General features: G+C 38.8%; 1 protein-coding gene across 2 annotated transcripts; it reads right to left on the reverse strand.

Annotated features, from left to right (window-relative positions):
* Positions 1–1,466: 1,466 nt before the first annotated feature.
* Slc46a3 (solute carrier family 46 member 3) lies at positions 1,467–19,991 on the reverse strand. 2 transcript variants are annotated; one of them, XM_046454089.2, is made up of 6 exons: positions 19,750–19,991; positions 18,814–19,026; positions 12,534–13,404; positions 10,869–10,952; positions 5,732–5,888; positions 1,467–3,817 (listed from the first exon to the last, which is right to left on the reverse strand). In XM_046454089.2, the coding sequence occupies exons 2-6, from the start codon at positions 19,000–19,002 to the stop codon at positions 3,733–3,735; spliced, it is 1,386 nt and encodes a 461-aa protein (XP_046310045.1). In that variant the 5' UTR covers positions 19,003–19,026; positions 19,750–19,991; the 3' UTR covers positions 1,467–3,732. The 2 variants fall into 2 exon arrangements, with proteins under 2 accessions (XP_046310045.1, XP_046310046.1); XM_046454090.2 differs by lacking the exon at positions 19,750–19,991 and adding an exon at positions 19,282–19,672.
* Between the last annotated feature and the right edge of the window lie 1,001 nt (positions 19,992–20,992).

The raw sequence follows: 20,992 nt of genomic DNA on the forward strand, positions 1-20,992 counted from the left end.
AAGATTTTTTTTGTATAATGGCTTTATATTCTATGACTTTTCTAAAATTAACTTATTAATTATAGTGATTTCTTTTTAAATTTAAAATTGATTCTTTAGAACTTTCTGTTATATGCAGATAACAATTTTACTTTTTCCTTCCCAATTTACTTGCCATTTATTTCGTTCTCTTGTTTTATTACTGGGATTTCTAGGATTGTGCTAAATTGGAGTCATGAGATTGAATTTCCTTGCTGTATTCCCAGTCTTGGGGGGAAGCAGCCACTGTTTTATCATAAATTATTATTTGCTTTAAATATTTTTTGATGCCTTTTATCAGCTTGATTCCTAGTTTCTTGAGAATTTTTATCATGAGTGGACTTTGAATTTTGTTCAATATTTTCTATATACTTGTATACGATTATGTGGGTTTTTTCCCCCTATTAATACCACGTATTACAATATGACATTTTCAAATGTTGAACTAGATTGAGTTGTCTGCTTAAACCCCATAGTTCAGTTATTAATGTTTCATTGTGAATTTGTTATGTTCAAGAGGGATATTACTCTCTAGTTTTCTTATAGTTTCTTTGTCTGATTTTGCATCAGAATAATAATGACTTCATATAATGGGTTGGGAAGCATTTCCTGCTTCTACTTTCTGGAAAATTTTGTGTAGAATTGATTTATTTGTTCCTTAAATATTTGGCAGATTTGTGGATATTGAATGAGTAATCGGGAGATGACTTAGTGATAGCAGTTATTTAGTGATACAGTACACATTCCAGCATCTCCGGTTTCCTTTTATCTGTACTCCATAAAGACTAATTATTCCTTAATATTCTTTTTTTAGACAATCGGGTTACATTATAGAGATTAGATGATAGCTGTTTTGGTTTGCTTCTGTCTTGAATATTTTCCTCGATCTCTTTAGCATCACATTTAGTAATTATCTCTTAGAGTAGACACTTTAGAGATGGGTATGCTCATTCCTGCTCTATTTTTGCCCTGAGATACTTCAATTCAGTCCCTCAAAATACCCAAGAATGTTTGCTCAACTGGGATATTACCTATTAATCCTTAACTATATTAATACCAATCTGTGCTCTCTTCAGTTCAGATGAAATATGTAAAATCATGAACACTGAGCTAGAAGGTACTTTATCGACCATTTTGCCTAACCTCAAAAAAGCAATAATTGTAAGCTGTTTAGCTGAATACTGGGAGTACTGATGTGTTTTGGGCACTTCATACTGTACATGGTACAGTCCCTTGTTTTTGGATTATAATCTTTTCTGTGCACACCCTAACTATGGAGAACCTCAGTAGTGTCCAGTCCATTTGTGTACAGTAATACTGCAGTATGGTTAGCTAAATGACCATCCAAGCCAAATCTCCCTGAGCCTTGACTTCATCTGTAAAATGAAGAAAATGAAGATCTATTTTACAGGGTTACCAAGATACTAAAGTATAGAGAAAGCACTTGGTAAACCACAATCTGCTTTTTATTTTGGTTTGAAAAGAGTATTGAACAGGATGAAAAACAAAAATCAATCAATCTGAGAATCATTCAATTATTACATGGGTCTTCAGCCTGGAAGACATTAGCTAAACCTAAAAGGAATGGCCTTGGAAATTAGAATTTCTAGTATATTAAATCACAAGTACCATTTGCTGGTCAAGCAATCATTGACTACCTTACAGTTAAAAACAAAAAACATTTCCTCACCAGTACTATGAAACAGAAGACTGTATTTGCTTTTAGGAGATTACAAGAAGTTGACCAACTAATGGCACTTCAATACATTTGTGTTTTTATAATGACAACTTAGAAAATTGAAGTTATTGAAGTACCTATGAAAATAGTATAAATCAACTACCCTAGAATATATTGCAATTTTTTGCAAGGTTGGTTTAATAACTATGGCATGATATCAGTGCTTATCCTCACATCACATTAAATATATAGTTTTAAATGATTTTTACAAATACAAATAAAATTTTATAGTCATTTAGTTTGGCCCCACAAATTTATTAAGCATTATTACTGTAAGTAATCAGAGTGTTCTGGTCCTCAAGGAGATGATTGTCCAATAGGAGGAAGGATTATAAGACAGTAGAAAACACTAGGATGGAGGTACTGTATATACAAAAGGCATGGGAGTCCTGCAGGGACTTGGGGATTATTGCCAAATATCAAGAACACTGAAAGGAAGCAATATTGTTGCTAAGACAGAAGTTTTAATGTTAGGTGGGAGGAAGGGCAAATAAAACTGTAAAAAGACATGGGGGCATCAGTGCCAGTGGTACATGCCTGTAATTCCAGTGACTTGGGAGGCTGAGACAGAAGTATCAAAGCCTCAAGGTCAGCCTCAGCAATTTAGTGAGGCCCTGTCTTAAAAAATTAAAAAGCTCTCGCATGCACAAGGCCCTGAGTTCAATCCCCAGCACCACAAAAAAATAAAATAAAAAAGCTGGGGATATAGCTCAGTGGTACAGTTCCCCCTGGGTTCAGATCCTAGTACCAAAAAGCCAAAAAACAAAAACAAAATCTATGGAGCCAGGCATTAAGGTGCCTACTTGTAATCCCAGCAACTTGAGAGGCTAAGGCAGTTTTGAAGTTTGCCTCAGTAACTTGGCAAAGTCCTAAGCAAATTAGAATTTGTCTCAAAATAAAAAATAAAAGGACTGGGGATGTGCCTCAGTGGTTAAGTGCCGCTGGGTCCAATCCTTAGTATCCCCTCCCCCCACCCCTGCCAAAAAGTACCCACAAACCATGGAGGTTTGAGAGAGCATGGTGTTTCCTGGACTATGGTAGAGCCCAGAATGAACATTTCACTATGAAATAGAGAGGGGTCAAATTGTGGTAGTTTACTTGTTTGGTCATTTTCCAGACAGCTACTGAAGAATTCTGATTTGTAGAGTGCAAAACCCATTTTAGAATGCCTTTCTCAGTGCAGTGGGGAGGATGAACAAGAAGTGGGTAAGAAAGGTTAGAAGTGAATTCTCAGCCAGGGTTTATGGAATATGAGTGTCCTTCTACTGACTTAAGGAATGAATATAATTAGGGGGTTTTTGTCCACAATGAGCAGTTTACTCAGATTTTAAATTTATTTAGGACAGTTTTATCTATAGTCTTATGTTTCCCCAGTGACCCCTGTGTGACATGATTATGCTTTAAAGTGCTTCTCTTTTAAGAATCTTGTACTATTAAAGGCTTTGTCTATTGCTTGTACCTTGATGGGCTCCATGAAACAAAGCAATACTCAGGAATAGACAAAATGATAAATATTTGTAATTTACACCATTATTTTCATATCATTGAGTTACTCAATATAATTTTTCATTGTACCTTCAAAATCCCTGAGACAGGTCAGAAACCTGTTTTGCCAGTGAAGAAACTGAGGTAAAAATCTTCTCCTTGGGTTTCAGCATGAGAGACTAGAGTATGTCAGCGAAATTATTGCTTTTGACCATGTCAGTTTCTTAATCCCTCCTTCCACTTTTTAGTTGTGGTTTCTTTGTAAGTCCAAAAGTGCAAAGTGTTTTGAAGATTGTTCTTCCTTGTGTTGGAAATAGAGTGCATGGTGGGCACAAAGTGCTCAAAGCGAAAGCCAGGTGCTGTTTCTCCGATTGTCGGGTTTATGAGAAAGGAAGGATATGTAATATTGACTATTAATGAAGCACTGATCGTGCAGTTAGTCTGTATTCTTCAGGAGTCTCAGTATATGATGGGTGTATCACTGTACACAGTCATCTGTCTGAAGTGTCATCACTGGACTCTTCCTGTACAAGAAGTGCGTTGCTCTCCTCCCTCCAGTTTATGCATTTGACAGCCCTACAAAAGCAAACAGGCCTTGTGAAGTGCATATTGAAGCAATGCATGAATAAGCAATCTAGTCCTTCTTTTCCATGGTTACAGGGCTTCTAATAAATTATGGAATTGTGCATAGCAGGATTGGCATTTTGAATCCAATGAACTCATTAAGCACTGTGTTCAGAAATTTAAAAATTTGCATGAGTTTTTTTCTTCTGGATTGCTAAAATAGCTCATCAGTCCTGCTGTCTCCTTGGTAGAGTCCCCATAAAATACTTACTTAATAAATACTTAATAAAGCTATTACTGAAGTTCCTGTTCAAAAGTTGGAATTGAATCTAGGCATTAGGACATTTGGAAATAATTAAAACAACATATAATTTTGATTTCGAAAATATTGAGAGTATAGGGTAAAAAAAGACTCAGAGGCCCATCTACACTTACCTCATTATTAAAAGCATTATTAATAGGATTACTACCTTTTACCAATCCATTTCTAACAAAATAGCTATATATATGTGAAGAAAGAAATCACTGGACAAATCACTGTGAACTTTTTTCACATCTTTGGATACCCATTCTGAATTGCCTTGTGCTAGAGCTGAATCATGCAACTACCAACAACCTATAAGATGGACTGTCTCATCATGTGCTTGATAGCACGGCATGAATTTATAATTTTGATAATTCAATAGTTGAATGGTCTCTTAAAGACACTTAGTAAATATACTTTTTGTTAGAGTTAGAGGAACTTCTAATCCTACTATATCCCATCTGATACAGATCTAGGTAGCAGAATTCAGCTGAGACAGTATCTATCAAGTGCCTACTATGAAAACGTGGGCCAGCCTTCATGGAGTTCTCAGTCCTGGCAGAATGCCTAAGGCTACTGCTTGGAGGTAGCTTTCTCCCTTACTCACAGCCTGACCCCAAAGTGTTTAGGAGAAGCAGAGAAGGCCTGGCTTCTTGTGACCCCTGTCCCTTGATTCCTGTCACCATGCTATGCAGCCATGTGAAATGGACAAAGCTCTGCAGAGGCAGGTTAATGCCCTTTTAGATCACTGCTTTGGCCATATATATATATATATATATATATATATATATATATATATATATATATATATATTTACTTGGGTGATTTTGTGACCACTTATCTGGTTGGCTAACATTTTTTTGTTAATTGAGAAACAGGAAGAAATAAGTATTTCTTTTATGTTTATGTCTCTGATCTCTTTAATTTGTGTGCTTTTTTTTTTTTTTAGAATTAGTGTCTTTAAAAATATTTTTAGGGCTGGGGTTGTGGCTCAGTGGCAGAGTGCTTGCATAGCACATGTGAGACACTGGGTTTGATTTCAGCACCACTTATAAATAAATAAATAAATAAATAAATAGATTAATTAAATAAAGGTATTGTGTCTATCTACAACTAAAAATATTTAAAAAATATATACATATTTTTAGTTGTTGATGGACATTTATTTATTTGTTTATATGTGATGCTGAGGATCGAACCCAGCGTCTCACATGTGCTAGGCAAGTGTCTGCCACTGAGCCACAACCACAGCTCTAATATGTATTATTTATGAACAGAATTTTGTGCTTTGTATTATTTGAATGTTTACATTTTATTTATTTATTTTTGAATGTTTACAATTTAAAAGGGAGTCACTAATCAAGCTCAGGAAAGAGCTCTCAATATTTAGCTCAATTCTCTCTCCTTTTCTCACTTATTCAAGAATCCATATTAAAGTCAATCTTAAGACAGCAATCTTTGACCATTGAGGGAAATTCTTATATTAAATATACATATCTATTCTTAGGGGCTAAATTAATAAATTGTTTATTCATTTATTTGATGCTAGGGATTAAACCTAGGGGCACTTTACCGCTTAATTCAGATGCCCTTTGATAAAATGATTAGAAATAATCACATACCATAGACTGATCACTGGAATGAACAACAGGCCAGCAGACAGCAGGAAAGTGAAGCCAGGGTACCAAGCAACTGTGGCTGAATAAATTCCATTAAAAGCAGAAACTGCAGTGACTCCACCAAGTGTTTCTAAGAACGCGATACAAGCAAACAGGGTACCTGTGTGGGGTACAGGGGTGTGGGAGAGGGGGCAGAAAAGACCAGATTACAAAACAAGAAAGAAAAGCTGATGAAGAAAAATTGTTATTCATTGAAAACTGCAAACAGGAAGACACTGATGGTGAATGAAATCTGTTCCTTCAAAATTCCTGAGACGTCAGTAACCCATTTCGCAGACGAAAAAGTTCAGACAAACATCTCTCCTAGGAGTCAGTGTGAAAGATGTTGAAGACAAAGTAGCTGAGTTCCACTGTAGGTAGACGTGTTCATAAAATATGTGCGTGGGCAGTCCAAGCTCATAATCTGAGAGAAATGCACATGATTCAACCAACTTTTACCATAGTTAGAATCCAAGACTATACTGAGTGAAGAGTTAAACCTCCAAAGATAGGCTAGTTGTCTTGATGTGCTTTCTTTCTTTGTTATACTTGGCATCACTAGGTAGTAAATTTTGTGAGCATGTCAGACAGACATGACTTCCTTTTACATATGCTCAGTCTATGTTCCTATGTGGTTTCTGCTTTCTGTAGACTTTATCATCTAATTATCCCTAGGGTCTTTTAGACTATATACTGATTTTCTATTTAAACCTTTCCATTCTGTTAGACACATGCTAATACATTCTTCAAGTTCTTCATTAAACAATAGGATATGCTCTTATAGAACATAAATCTATCTCGACAAAATAATATGTAGTCATTTATATATCTTCTTTTGGCTATAATGAAAGCTCTGTCAATGCAAAGTGCATTTCTTGGTTGCTCCTATGTCCCCAGGGCCCAGCTGTTCCTGGTGATGGTAGATATTTAACAAATATTTGTTTAGTAAATGAATAAAAGCTTAATTCAGGACTCCAATTATCAGTCATCAAGTAGCATAAAGATTTATTGCCTCCAGGATTTATGATAATATGCTAAGTCAGTTTAATTGGAAAGGAGTTCTCCTACTTGCCCAACTACAATATTATTTTCTTTATTTGTGATCTCTTGCTATAGCCAAGAATAATGCTGTGCTCTGGAATGCAGACTGCTCAGTGCTAGTTCTATTATATAAGGGCGTTAATCCATTCTTCATGGGAAGCAGGTCAGACAGGGCACTATCTGTCTGATACACATACTATTATGAAGTAGCTCTAGCTTGTTGCTGAATGTCTCTGAGCAACTTGTTTCGTAGTCGCAGAGATCAGTAGGATTCAGTAAGGACACTGGAGTTTACATTCTAAGTTTTTTTTTTTTTAATCCAACAGAACTCAAAAGGTCAAGCCTATCTTATTGTGTTTCAATTTATAATCTTATAATCACAAGGAATTCATGAGTGATACAAAGGCAAAATAGCTAGTCCAAGATGGCTTGAAGTATGAATTTCACATCTGTACAGCACACAAAGATTTTTTTTTTTTCCTAACTGGGATTGAGCCCAGAGGTACTTTACCATTGAGCTAAGTTCCCAGCCCTTTTTACATTTTTTTTTTTAATTTTGAGATAGGGTCTCACTAAGTTGCTGAGGGCCTCCCTAAGTTGCTGAGGCTGACTTTGAACTTAAGATCCTCCTGCCTCAGCCTCCAGAGTCACTGAAGTTACAGGTGTGTGTGATGGTGCCCACCTAGCACAGAGAGCTTAAAATAATTACCCCATTTTTTTCACCTTCTTTTTGTTGTCGTTGTTGTTTTTTTGGTGCTGGAGATTGAACCCAGAGCCTCTTACAGACTAAGCACATGCTGAACCACTGAGCTCCACCTCTGCTCCTCTCCTTTCTCATTTAATATAAGACAGAGTGAGGGCATCTGAAAGCCTCTCAGTATTTCCCCTTCCTCTGATTATTATAAAATACATAATATTTTCACAAAATGGCTATTTTTAAAAAATAACAAGAGATACGAGTACATTTAGTTATAGAAATTTTAACACTGTCCAAAGTACTTATTAATTTATAGTAAGGAAAAGTGTAATTACACTATCCTAGCATAATGGAGTCATAATTCACAAAGTTATTGCAATTTTGAATAAGAAATGCCCAAATGCAAACTAAGCATCTTTCAATGTTATTATAGTTAATAATGAGATGATTTTTTAAAAGCCTTTATAAACTCTATCAAATATGAACAAAAACATACATTTTGACAAGTTCATTTTATCTTTAAGTCAAAGCATGTAAACATTTTTTCTTAACAGCTTTACGGAAATATAATTGATACACCATAAAGATCACTCTTTTAAAGTACAAAATTCAGTATTTAGTACTATATATTTAGTATATTATTTAGTATATTCACAGAGTTGTGAGACCATTACTATTTTCTACATGTGGAATATTTTCATCACCCCAAAAAGAAAATCTATGCCCAATAGCAATTACTTCCCTTCTCCCCAGCTCCTTGCAAGCCTCAATCTAATTTCTGTGTCTCTATAAATTTGCCCATTCTGGATATTTCATGTAAACTGAGTCATATTTGTACAATAATGTGTGGCCTTTTGTGACTAGCTTCTTTCATTTAGCATAATGATTTCATAGTTCACTCATGACATTATAGTATGTTTCAGAACATTAATTCTTTTTATTGGCAGATATACTATATCCATTTGCATTGTGTCCACTATTTGGCTATCATGAATAATACTTCTATTTTGTTTGGACATGTGTTTTCATTTCTCTTGGTAGATACATGGGGGTGGTGTTGCTGGGTCATAAGGTAACTAACTTTCTGAGGAACTACCAAACTGCTTTGCAAAAGTGGCTGTACCAATTTATATACCCAGTAGCAGTGGATGAAGGTTCCGCTTTCTCAACTTCCTCACTCATACTTGTTATGATCTTTTTTACTTTGGCTATCCAAGTGTGCCTTATTGTGGGTTTGATTTGCATTTCTTTGATGGTTAGTGATATCCTACTTTTTTTCATTTGCTTATTGACCTATCTTCTTTGGAGAAATGTCCACTCAGATCCTATATCCATTTTTAATTGCATTGTTTGCCTTTTTGTTATAGAGTTTCAAGCATTCTTACCTTCGCTGAATACAAGTTCCTTATCAGACATAGATTTGCAAATCTTCTCTGTGCCTGCCTTTTCATTTCCTTCATAGTATTCTTTGAAGCACAGAGATTTTGAATGAAGTCTTTATTGAAGTCTAAAGTACTTATATTCTTCTTTTGTTGTGTTTTTAGTGTCATATCTAAGAAACCAATGCATAGTCCAAGGAAGCAGGTAGATTTTCACATAGTATAATAACAATTTTTATATTCCTAAGTGGTTCTCAAGGTAACCATCATCACGTGGTCTATAAACAGCTGTTTGACTATACAGCTTCAGCTTATGAGTGGAAAAGAATCAAGAAATATATTTTCAAGTTATTGAATTATGCAGCTTTCCTTGGTGTTGACTAAACTGGCATAAATACAAAAGCACACTTAGGAATTTTCCATAAATAATCAAATAAGAACCAGACTGATATGATACAAAAGAAAGTACCTATGTCTAATAATATTCATATGATACAGAAGAACAGGAGGACAACCCCATATGCTAATATCTACTAGTTATAATTATAAATTTAACTCTTGTCTTCTTTCTGTGCTGGTTATTCTCTGTCTGCCCTTTCAACCATTGGGCCCCTGTTCCCTGATCTACACTTGGGAGGCTGACCCTCATATGACATGACTAGGACATCCTTCTTGGTCCAATTTCCTATTGTGCTATGTCAAAGGTATGAAGGAGAAGAACAAGGCTATAGTGTGTTTTCTCTCTTTCTTCCCTATTTTGGGCACCTCTCTGGGGACCTCCACAGTGCCTATACCATCATTCCTGGAAGTCTCTGATTTGAACTAGTTGAGTGGGATCATGTTTGCTGTAGGACTCTGATTTGGGTCCCAAGTAAGAATATAATTTGAAGTCTACATATATAGTCTAAGTACAGCCAGCCCTCTATATCCACAGCTTCCACATCCAAAGATTCAACCCATCATACATAAAAAAATATAGTTAGGCATTTGATGGTTATTTTTCTACTAAACATGTACAAACATCATTTTCTTGTCATTATTTCCTGAGCAATGTAGTATAACTACTATTTACATAGTATTTACATTGTGTTATGTATTGTAAGCCATCTAGAGATGATTTAAAGTACACAGGAAGACATGTGCAGGTTATGTGCATATAATATATAGTATTACTTAAGGGACTTGAGCATCTGTGGATTTTGGTGTTTGTAAGGGGTCCTGGAATCAACAATCTCCCTCAGATATTGAGAGACAACTGTATTTAAGTTACCAATCTGGCTAAAGAACCATTAATTAAAAAATATATCGTGTTTCTCTACTGTGGAAAACATATCTCTGTAATGATCTGGAAGGCCTGGCACAAACGCAGAATTCTTAGACCTTTTTAGAATTCCATGTAGGAACAAGACAGCATGGTAGAGTTGGCCCTTGGCCCTCTGTCCCCAGCCTGCAGCCCACCCCCATTCTGTTCTACTCCTTGATCCATCTTGCTTAGAAAGGGTCAACTGCACATGGGTGTCAACATGCTTGTTCTATGATTCCAAGTTTTGGTCAGACCTTCCTATGAAGAGACACCCTTGGATTCTCTGGTCTAGAGGAGAGCACGTGGAGGTATATCCATGGAAGAGGATCAGGCAGACACTCACTGGGCATAAGCTCAGAGTTGTATGGATAGAAATTATGGAGACTCAGGTAGCCAGAGTACAGTATAGAAAAAGCAGAGGTGTTTTGGACTCTCAGTGGACATATCCACTTAACCCTTAGGTCTCCTCTTGGGTTAGGGCACAGCCAGAGGAAAGGCCAGAGCCGCTTTCTAAAACAAGGGCCCTAGGAAGGGGCTCTTTTACCTGAGTGTAAACCTCTTCCTGACATAGCTTACCACTTAATTCAAAAGATCTGGGCAGAAAATGGTTATCAATGCATCAAATTCTATCGTACATTCTGTTGATACATTCATTACATTCTTTAAATGACTTAAACTCACCTTGTTCAGTAGGACGGACTACTTTTGACAACATGGATCGCAGGGCAGAGAGTGGCATAATAGTGAAAAGGAATGGCACCCGGACTATGAGAGAAATGACTGGATTAGAACACTTTTGGTAACTGTACATGGGAAACATTCTCAGTCTAAACATGTAAGTTTTAGGTCCAGATCTATAATCTACCAATGGAGGCTGAGCAGCTTCTTCTTATACACTTCTTGTTTAGCAAGTTGTGACAGCTAGTTTTTGTTTGTTTGTTGTCCTTTTTCAGACTTAACACAGTGTTAGTTAGCATTCCTTTACTGCACAGATTCATTTATTGGTAAACTGGCTCCTTATCATCTTGCAAGCTCGTCTTTGTGTCTAAATAACTTCATAAATACAAATGGCCTCTGTTCTTAAATTATGATCCTTAACCATCAATAGCCTTTTAAAATATGTCATGATATATTTGCAGGTTGCTTTAAGGTTTTCAAAGTGTTTTCTCATATATCAACTTACATGGCCTTGGCAGTTCTTAGTGAGACAGAGGAAAACTGGCATTTATTGAATAGTAGGTATTGTGTGAAGTGTTTTGTAGTTACCTCATATTCATTATATTCCTCTGAATGAGGCATTATCATGCGCATTTTGCAAATGAGAAAATGAGAGCTCAGAGGAGTTAAGTAACTTGCTGAAGGTCACCTAGGGCTGTTGGTGGAAGTTAAGGCCATTTCTCTTTGGTCACACTACTTCTATACTAGGAAGTAGGAGGTAAACACTTCATTTGTAAAAAAGACTAAATTTAGCCTTTCTCAAAGTGATGCTTCCCAGTTCCCATAGCCCTTTCCAATGCAGGATCTCACCTAAACCCTATAAAAATAGTTTTGAGGCATGTAATTAAGCAAGCAGTTCAGTGTGCTGAATAGCAATTCATCACAAGTCAATTCATGAAATGACCAGTAGGTCAATTTGCAAAAACTTCCCCTAAAACACTTTCCTTTTGAAGGATGCGAAGCTATTCTTTTGGTATTGAGGGAGATAGGACCCTCAGAGCAAACCCCAAGTACTTCTTGCCTCCTTCATCTCTTTGGAAGCAAAATTTGTGATTTCTGATTTTGTATAAAGTTTATAACAGTAATTTCTATTCTGGTTGCAATGTATTATTGGATGGTAAAATTAATTCGGTGGAGCACATCAGAATATTTTTTAAAATAGCATAAAACAAATGTCAGAATACTTGGGGGGAAAAGAATTTCTTCTTGAATATATTCAACAAATATGAATTTTCTTATAAATCAATTAGATACACTTTATATAATTGTTCTAAATATTTTTATGGGAAATAGCCTTTTTAGCAGCATTTTAAAAAATGTTCACTTTGGTAAACTGGCTATTGGTGAAAGCTATATTGAAGAACTCATTCATATAAAGAATATCTCCCAAAACATTTTTTTGGCAGACATGTAAATTTGGAAAATTGTGGTCAATTCAGGGAATACTCCCCACTACCCCCAGTAGATTTTGCTCTCATCTTATTTGCTTCTGGCAAACTAGCTTTTTAACTTTAAGACAACTGGAATGGGTTGAATAGAGAGCTTTATATTAAAGGTTCTGTCCCATCAGACTTAATTCATTTCATATAAAATCAAATACACAGTTCCAAGGCTGCATTTGTAACTCACCTAAAAACATCATCAGTGTAGTTCTAGCAAAAGCAGCTGTGGCCATTCCTGCTATGGTGGTAAAAATTCCAATGACGGCCATATGAATATCTTCCATGCAATAAGAAAAAAGCCAAATTCCTAGGAAGCTACTCAAAAAGGAGATACTACTCAAAGCTGATCCATAACCTATAAAAATTTCATTCCAGCAGAGTGGGGGACCCAATTCATAAAGGATAAAAACTGGGGAAATTCCACTTATTACGAAGAAAAAAGTGATCATTGTAAAAAGTAACAAACAGAGCAAAAGCCGTTGCTTACCAGAAGCATTTTTAAAAAGTATGTAAGTTCGGTAAAATAGGTCTTTAAAGCCTTCACTACATGATATGGTAACATTCTGAGTTGAAGACTCTTTCGTTGGATTATCAAGTAAAAATAAAATATATGTCAAGTTAACAGTAAGAACTATAGCAATAATTAAAAATGACCATACAAAACCTAGTTCTCTAATAAAATAGCCAGATGACAGTCCTGTTAGTCCAGTAACGAGTCCAAGCATAAAATCAATTATAGCTATTCGAATTGTTTTTTGTTTGGATTCTTTACACTGATCAACTATATAGGCAAAGCAAGCTCCATAAAATGTTGTATAATTGCCACAAAATGCACCAATGAAGGTAGATGCAATCAAAAGCTGGAATGGAAAGGCAAAGTAGGACAGCAAATAGATCCAAATGCTGGTTGCAAGAGCACCAACGGAAGATAAAATCATAGGGAATTTTCGCCCATGGCGATCACTACTAGATAGAAGAATGAACGTAGACAACAGGCCAGGAATTAAACCACTTATCTCCATCTGTAGGCTAAATAAAGACACTTTTTCCTGAACTTCCTGCAAAGAAAAAGAAGACAGTGGATTTATACAATGTGCATAAAAATATCATGATGCATGTTTTTCTTGACATTGCCGGTCAGTCATGGGTGGGGAATCTGGTCCATGGTGGGGATCTGACACAGCTTAAATCTTCATCAGTTCACAAAGCAGGTGTCAAAAGGTGACATAAGCATTCATACTCAGTCATGATATTCAAGTGGCCACCTGAATCCATGAAAAGAAAAATGTGTGTACTGGTGTGTGTCTCTTGCAAGAAAGACCTATATACTACTAGGCCTCTGATGTTAGCCATAGTATGAGTTTTCTTCCTTCTATGAAGAGTTCACACTGGGAGATCATGGCTACTATTCCAAAGCAAGAATGACACCCTTTCCTGTGATAGGTCTTCCTGTCCCCACTAAAGGAGAGTGAATAACTCATATGGATGCCATATTTGACAGGCCTTTATTTAGGAAGAGCTCTGTTACCCTTTTGACTTCTATTTCCACAAATAGATTAGTGAGAAACTTATTCATTTATTTACTATATTAAAAAAAAACCTAAAAAGGTAAATCCCATAAAGGGGACTTACATTAACTAAAGATGATGGCTAGCCATAAATTCAACCTCCAATGACCAAAATGGTGACAATGGATGAGTACATACACACTGAGACTGGGAGTTGTGATGACTGACATACTAGTCATTTGATGGAAATAATTTGGGGAGATATAAAAACACTTTCTATTTGCCACTTATCTGTATTTTCCAAATTTAAAATGTAGAGTATGTGCCATTTTTATAATGAGCAATATTAAGCTCATTAAAAATAAAAGATTTATTTATGTGCTATGCAGAAAATAGCCTAAATGATTAATGAATTACAAAATTATCAGCTGTTTCCTCCCCTACAAGAAGAATAACCTAAAGGAGGACAGGAACTGAGTCTTCTTCACCACAGTACCACTAGCTCCAAGGACAGGGCAGGTGGGCAGGTACTCAGTAGATAATGAATGAATGGTCATGTAATAAGGACTTTGTAAGCTGCTAGGTGTGCGGGATCTGACCAAATTATTTATCTCCATAGCTTCTTCATCTGACAGATATGAATGTTGTCTCTACTTCACAGGCTATTGGTAGGGTTACATTTAAAACAAACATAAGATGCTAAACATATAAAATAAATAAGGAGGGGAAGGGAGGGGGCATGGGGGTAGGAAAGATGCTGGGATGAGACTGACATCATTACGTAGGTGCATGTACGATTGCATGAGTGATGCGACCCTACTTGGCTTACAACCAGAGAAGTGAAAACTTGTGCTCCATTTGTGTACAATGAATCGAAGAACATTCTGCTGTCATGTGTAATTGACTAGAACAAATAAATTAAAAAATAAAATAAAATAAACAAGGCCCTAGCACAGTTAGTGCTCAATCAATTTGACCTATTTCCTTTTTCTGGATAAAACATCCTGAGCACATCTTTGTATCTCTTACAGATACAGTGCCATCAAGTAAATATTTATTGAATAAATAAATAAGTAAAAGTTACCTTATAATCAGCTTCTAAACCAGATGTTCTAGTTTTGGTTTCCTCCTCCCCGTTTCTATCCCACCACCCAGGTTCTGTCTTCCTCTTTTTATTACCATTCCTAACCCAGTCTAGTACACAGACTACTTCCTCATCTGTAACCTGAATTTTAAAATACAGATTTTAACAAGGACAAACTCGAAGCACATTCCACCATAAATCATAATTGAAACATAAGAAAAAAATTGTGCATGTGGGTGTACGCATGCGTGTGTTTAAACTCTGGAGGAAGATAGTTAACATATCACATAGGAGTAGATAGGAGAAGTTTAAAAAATGCTATTTTCTATCCAAGACTGCACAGAATGACAATGTCCTAAGGAAAGAATAAATGAAGGGCTGGGGATGTGGCTTAAGCAGTAACGTGCTTGCCTGGCATGCGCGGGGCTCTGGGTTCGATCCTCAGCACCACATAAAAATAAAATAAAGATGTTGTGTCCACTGAAAACTAAAAAATAAATATTAAAAAATTCTCTCTCTTAAATAAAAAAAAGAATAAATGAAGGAAAGCAGTAAATCTATGTTAAAGAAGTTACAGGGCTGGGGATGTGGCTCAAGCGGTAGCGCGCTCGCCTGGCATGCGTGCGGCCCGGGTTCGATCCTCAGCACCACATAAAACAAAGATGTTGTGTCTGCCGAAAACTAAAAAATAAATATTAAAATTCTCTCTCTCTCTCTCTCTTTAAAAAAAAAAGAAGTTACAATTTCATAGAGTAAAATGTATAAGTGAATTCCAGTTGAATAGAAAATATTCCATGTCATTTTCAAAAATCAACAAATATGCCCAGAATTCCTTCTCTCTTTGTTCCCTAGGCAAAGTTCCCCGCCACAGCCTTGACTTTTTGTTAAAGGTCCTTCTGAGATTAACCCCATTGCTGAAGAGAAATATATAGGTGTCCCTTCCAGTTAGAGGGCTCAGAATACTTTAAGATTTGAAAAATAGGTTTGAGCAATATAATATTATTTCTATGAGTGTGTGTTTGTAGATATACATGTATGTGCACGTATTAATACAAAATGAGTTGAAAAATAAGACTTTCACTCATATAAACTATCAAAATGTCAAATGCAAAGTGCGAGAGCTCAGTTTATTCTATCTACACCCTGAAATTTATAATAGTATCTTGCATGCTAATACCTAGGCACGGGTGCATACTGGTTAGGTAGGAAGGATAAATGAATATGGCACAGCAGTAAAGAGTCTGTTATCATAATTTTCACTGTCCTTTTACACACAATTGATCTTTTTGGGAGGAAAACAAAAGAAAAATTTGAGCTGAAAAAGTGATTGATCTGTTTATTAGGGACTCACCCCATGCTGTGACATCTCTTATCCTTTCAGTTTTAAAAACAGTCTGCCAAGCCCTAAACTTGGAGTAACCAGAGCCCGACCAGACGAGCTGGATGGTAGAGATGGAAGTTGAGAGAACAGGACACATTTGCTCTTGGATTTAGAGGGAGAGGGTGTTCTCTGAGCACAGCAGGGATAGGATCCTGAAAAGGGACCCAAAGGAAGTGCTGAAGGTGATGGTGATTTCTTTACAAACATGTTCCTTTGTAAATGACATGTCTCCCAGCACTTCCTGTCTCGGTCATAGCTGGGAATAGCAGAGTGGGGGAGTGGGTGGTTTTCAGTTCCCCACTCCGAGGAAAAGCACCAGGGGTCTAAGAGTACCATCTTTAAGAGAAGGGATCAAGATAGTATGTTCTCTTGAGTATAAATCCAATTAAAAATAATACATGAGCTGGGCATGGTGGCGCACACCTGTAATCTCAGGCAGCTTGGGAGGCTGAGGCAGGAGGATTGCTAGTTCAAAGCCAGACTCAGCAATAGTGAGGTGCTAAGCAACTCAGTGAGACCCTGTCTCTTAATAAAATACAAAATAGGCCTGGGGATGTGGCTCAGTGGTTGAGTGCCCCCGAGTTCAAACCCCAGACCCCAAACTAACTAACTAAATAAATAAATACAAACAAATCAGTTTGAAAGTTGGGCCAAAATCTTCTAAATGAGACCACTGCTCTAGGGGGCTCTTAGCAGCTGGACCAGGCTCGAGGTGGGGACTAGCACTTTTTACCTGCTTAGCCACAGAGGCCACCAAGATGGCTGGACCAAGGCCAGTCTTCCCTGAGTCCAGGAGGGCAGGTACAGCAGACATTCAGGTCCTCTCTGCCCAGGGCCCTCCCACAGGAACAAGGGGGCCTGCTCCCAGGGGCCAGGTGAAGGAAAACACAGAACCAAACACAGGAATGATGATCCCATGGAGCCTTCTTGCTCAAGGGAAGGATGTATAATGAGACATCCTGGAAGGGACACAAAATGCTCAGTGAGGCCCTTGGCCCTTCTCTCATTACAACCTTACTCTAGGCCAGAACCTTGCTGTGTGCACAGCTGCCCAGAATTCAGCAGTTTCAGGAAAATGGAAATAAGGAAATGAGTAAAATCAGGGACTGAGCCAAACACCTGGGCCTTGCCCCAGCTAGCTTCCACCAGACACCTGGGGGGACACGGGGTGGGCACGAGCCCTAGGGCTCTCTGCCACTTCTTCTCCTCAGACTCCTTTCACAGGCAGACTCTCAGAGCCAGGGGAGGCAACTCCATTTCCTTAAACTCTTCTGTGAGTGGCAGCGTCATTCTTGCCATCACAAAAAATCCCCAAGAGGAAGAGTTCTGAATTTATATGCATGGTTTATTTTTGAGGCATTATAGAGGAAAGCATTTCCACATCTGACAGCCACTTCTTTTGCATTTGGACATCAGTAGACTTTTGTCCAAAACTGTTGAAAGGCTCAGGAGGATGGTAAAGTACCTCCTGTTGTAAACAAATACAAAGTAAGGGAGGTGGGAAGGCCCCATAACATCTAGCTGAATGTTTTCAGTGTCCAGAGAGCAAAAGTGAGCACTCCTCACTCTAGATGTCCTCACATTTCAACATATGGGAGTCAAGGCTGATTTCTTAATGCTACCAGATGACAAGTGACATGTGCTGCTCCACTTCTACCCCATGACAGACCCCTGGCCAGTTTACATGTTGGATCACTTTCTGGAGTCCCTAAAAACTGTGACATGCAGGTGCAGTAGAAGGGAGCTGGGAGGAAGAGGACAAGGGAGAGGTAGACATACCATGTTTCACCCACCTCTATCCACTGTGTCCACCGAGTAGCTCATCCCAGCAGGCCTTGGCCTAAGTTTTCAGACTATTTTTTAAAATTATTTTTTTGGGGGGCAGAGATCTCAGACTGTGCTGGGATTTTCTAAGAGAAACAAGAACTAGCGTCTCACAAGAAGTAGGTTTCAAGAAAAGGCAGACTGCCAGTCTGGCATATGCCTATAATCCCAGCTACTTGGGAGGCTGAGGCAGGAACATGGTGAGCTCTGGGTTAACCTTGGCATCTAAGCAAGACCCCCCATATCACCCTCCCTCAAAAAAAATAAAAATAAAAAGAAGAAGAAGAAAAGGCAGATTATAGCCGGGCACCATGGCACATGCCTGTAATCCCAGTGGCTGGGGAGGCTGAAACAGGAGGATCCCAAATTCAAAGCCAGCCTTCACAACATTGAGGTGCTAAGCAACTCTGCGAGACCCTGTCTCTAAATAAAATACAAAATAGGGTTGGAGATGTAGCACAGTGGTTGAGAGCCCTGAGTTCAATCCCCAGTACAAAAAAAAAAAAAAAAAAAAAGGCAGATTACAGATGTTGGGAAATGTCAAATGAGATGAGAGCCCAGTGAATGCTATTGGTCTGCAATTTGGGACTTTGATAGTCATTCTTGAGAGGCCAAAGCATAAGTGTCATACCCTCTTTAATTACATTTTAGGGATATTTTAATGTCTTACCTTCTGGACTGCAAAAATTGGGCTGCTTTTGTTTTTGTCACACTCAGAAATATTGTTATCAAGGGCAAAGCTGTAGTTGCTTGTTTCTTCCCATATTCTCCTATACAGGTATTGTGTCGTCAGTGGAGAGATCAAAGACAGAGCAAAGGAGTTAAGGAGAATGGCAGGTTCAACATAGGAAATCTTCATATTGTTTGGGTAGGTGGCTGAATTCTAATAGGAAAAAAAAGAGAGAGGTAACCAATTGCATTCTTATCTCAGAGCCTAATTTTTCAAAGATGGGGAAGCTAGAAAACATTTTGGAGTAAATATCACACAAGCAAACTAACAAAAAGCAGTGAGCCCTTCCTAGGAGAATCACTTTTACTTGGGAGTATTCAGCTGGGATCATCACTCTTTTCGGTGTTCAAGAGTGGGACGTTTTAACACTCAAGCCGCCCTGGAGAAGATTCTTTGTGATGATCTTACCCAGTTCTCCCCGCTGTGGGTGAGTCAATGGTCAGACTGCATCTCACCAGCTGGTTTTCATAAGGTAAACAAAGGAGTTTCCTTAGGATACCGCAGTTACGCAACTGTTATTGTCATTTTGCTGCGTGTTAATGGGCAGGGAAGGAGTCTGAAAAGCAAAACTCTTAATCGGAAGGGGTTTTTTCTTTTTCCTTTCTGTAACTCACCCCACGATTAGTCTGCCTGCCGGGCTAGGAGGTCCGGCATTTTCGGGGTCAGACTCCTGATGCCCCGCGCTGGCGCAGCGCCTTCGGGCTCTAGGGCAGCTCCCAGCGCTGGGGCACTGGCGGCTGCGAGGGCCACTCAGCCCGGGTGGTGGGGAGAGGGCCGGGGCTGCGCAGCCGGCGCTGTAGTGGGGCGCGCAGGGGATGAAATTCGCCTGTCGGGGAAACACGAACCCTATTTTAAAGCAAACCAAGACAAGCGTACTTCCTGCGTCCAGAATGACACCCGCGACAGTCACTGCGCTGCCCTCGGCTCCTCCTCGGGCCTGCAGACTTGCTCTCAGCCAGCTCCCGGAGGCGCCGGCGGCAGCTGCTCTTCCTGGCTCTGACAAGCCTGTCCGCCACCTGCCGGGCCCGCTCTTGGCAGTGACTCAGCTGCGGCCCGCGAAGCCTCGGGGCCCACGGAGGAAGCCTGGCGGGCGGCTGTCTGCGTTGTCACAGTACGACCCGGCTGTCCTGCGATTGGGCTCTGCGGCCGGCGCCCCCGCGGGGATTGGTGCGCCTTGCTGTCATGTCACTCTCGTGTTCCCGCCCCTTCAGGCCGGAGGTGAAGCCCTGTGGAGCCCGGGTGCCCAGATGCTGCTGGTGGGCGCGCGCAACTGTTCTGCAACGCCAAGCATTTCGAAGTCCGAATATCGTGTTTACGGCAGCGCACAGAAGATCTGTTGCAGAGGGACACGTTTGGGCTGCAGCTCACTGTAGTATACCCGTCGGCTGGGCAAGTGCGGGCAGAAAGAAGTAGCGCAGTAGAGGAGGACCAGATAGGGAGTGCCGGTGGAGAGTACAGGAAAGAGTGCTCCTGGCACAAAGTTAGACCAGCTTTGCAATGTGATCGCTGGCTTTTCCTATTGATGGTGGCCTTGGGAAAAAAAATTAGATCTCTAAAACCCTCATTTCGTTGTTTGTCAAGCAAGGATCAGAAGTCTTATAGAGTTGTAATTAAAACCTCAACATACGCACACAGCAGGGCCACTGAAACAGGAGCATCAATGCCCTCAAACTGTTACTTCTTGAAGGAAGGAGGAATGCACAGGTAGGGAGCCCAACTCAGTAAGAAGGTGTTACGATTTACTAGGGGCTCCTATTCTTGAGTCAGGAAACTGTTCAAGAACAAAAACAAGGTTTTCCTCTCGAGTGGTTTCTGTCTGGAGGTAACCACTCTTTGATTAGTATCTTAATAAATCTTATCTAGGAGTCAAAATCAGATGGAAGCTAAAGCCATAATTGATAAAGAAAGCCTCAGTCATGAATATTTGTCATTTTTTGTGGCTTAGGCAATGTTCAAGTTTTGTCTTAAGATCACTATGAAGTGATCTTATTTTTGTCTTGCTCATGGTCCAGAATGGCCTTGTCTGGTATTGGTGTTCTTTTAGGCATCAGAACACTGGGGTCTAGAAAAACTCACAGCAACTCAGACTCAGATGATAGTTCCAAACCTGGCTTTCAGA

This window comes from Marmota monax, unplaced genomic scaffold (genome assembly GCF_021218885.2).
Source record: "Marmota monax isolate L192 unplaced genomic scaffold, Marmota_monax_Labrador192_F-V1.1 WCK01_AAM20220418_F8-fsc00011, whole genome shotgun sequence".
In the NCBI taxonomy this organism is placed as follows: domain Eukaryota; kingdom Metazoa; phylum Chordata; class Mammalia; order Rodentia; family Sciuridae; genus Marmota; species Marmota monax.